Genomic DNA, 731 nt, shown 5'->3' on the forward strand with positions numbered 1-731 from the left:
GGCCTGCTTCTTCTTCCTCTTCTCCATCATCATGATCCGCGTGAGAAGCAGCAAGGATCCGCGAGCCGCCATTCAGAACGGGTACAGCTTTTCTAAGTGCTGTCTCCGCTGTATGGACAGGGCCTTTTTAGGACAGTGTTCGTGACGGTGCCGCCCTCTGCTGGGGAAAGATGGGGGTTTTGGAAATATGGAAAATTCCTTTTTGCACAATAGCTTTGCTTCGGAAGTCTTACGTAATCACCAGTGCCAGTGTGACCATGTGTGTGTGTGTGTTGTTTCGCAGTTTCTGGTTCTTCAAGTTCTTGATTCTGGTCGCTCTTACGGTGGGAGCTTTCTTCATTCCAGATGGAGCGTTCAACACGGGTACGTCAGCTGATATTTGTCACCCTGGAGCGCAAAAGCGGTTAGAAGTAGAGCGGGTTTATTTGCAGCGGCAGCCAACAATAAGTCGCATGGGTCACAATTATTGTCAACACACTCTCAGAAATAAAGGTACAAAAGCTGTCACTGGGGCTGTGCTTTTTCAAAAAGTGCACTTTTGTACCTATTGTGTTCAAATACATCACTTTAAGTACTAAAATATCACTTTAAGCGCTAATATGTACCTTTTTACGGTACCAAAATGGACCAAAAACGTACCTTTTCAAAAGGTACCACCCCAGTTATAGCTTTTGTACCTTTTTTTTTTTTCTGAGAGCGTAGGATATTAAGTAAAGTTCTTGTTTGATGAA

The 731-nt window shown here is 44.2% G+C and overlaps 1 protein-coding gene across 1 annotated transcript in view; it reads left to right on the plus strand.

The window, feature by feature from the left end:
- serinc2 (serine incorporator 2) overlaps positions 1 to 731 on the plus strand; it is a gene marked incomplete at its 3' end in the record, with an annotated part of 3,979 nt that overhangs the window by 2,488 nt on the left and 760 nt on the right. The window contains exons 4-5 of the mRNA XM_043217923.1: positions 52 to 81; positions 284 to 361. Coding sequence (XP_043073858.1) covers positions 52 to 81; positions 284 to 361 — 108 coding nt within the window. The remainder of the gene's footprint in view (positions 1 to 51; positions 82 to 283; positions 362 to 731) is intronic.

The sequence above is a fragment of the Puntigrus tetrazona genome, chromosome 19 (assembly GCF_018831695.1).
Source record: "Puntigrus tetrazona isolate hp1 chromosome 19, ASM1883169v1, whole genome shotgun sequence".
Lineage (NCBI taxonomy): Eukaryota > Metazoa > Chordata > Actinopteri > Cypriniformes > Cyprinidae > Puntigrus > Puntigrus tetrazona.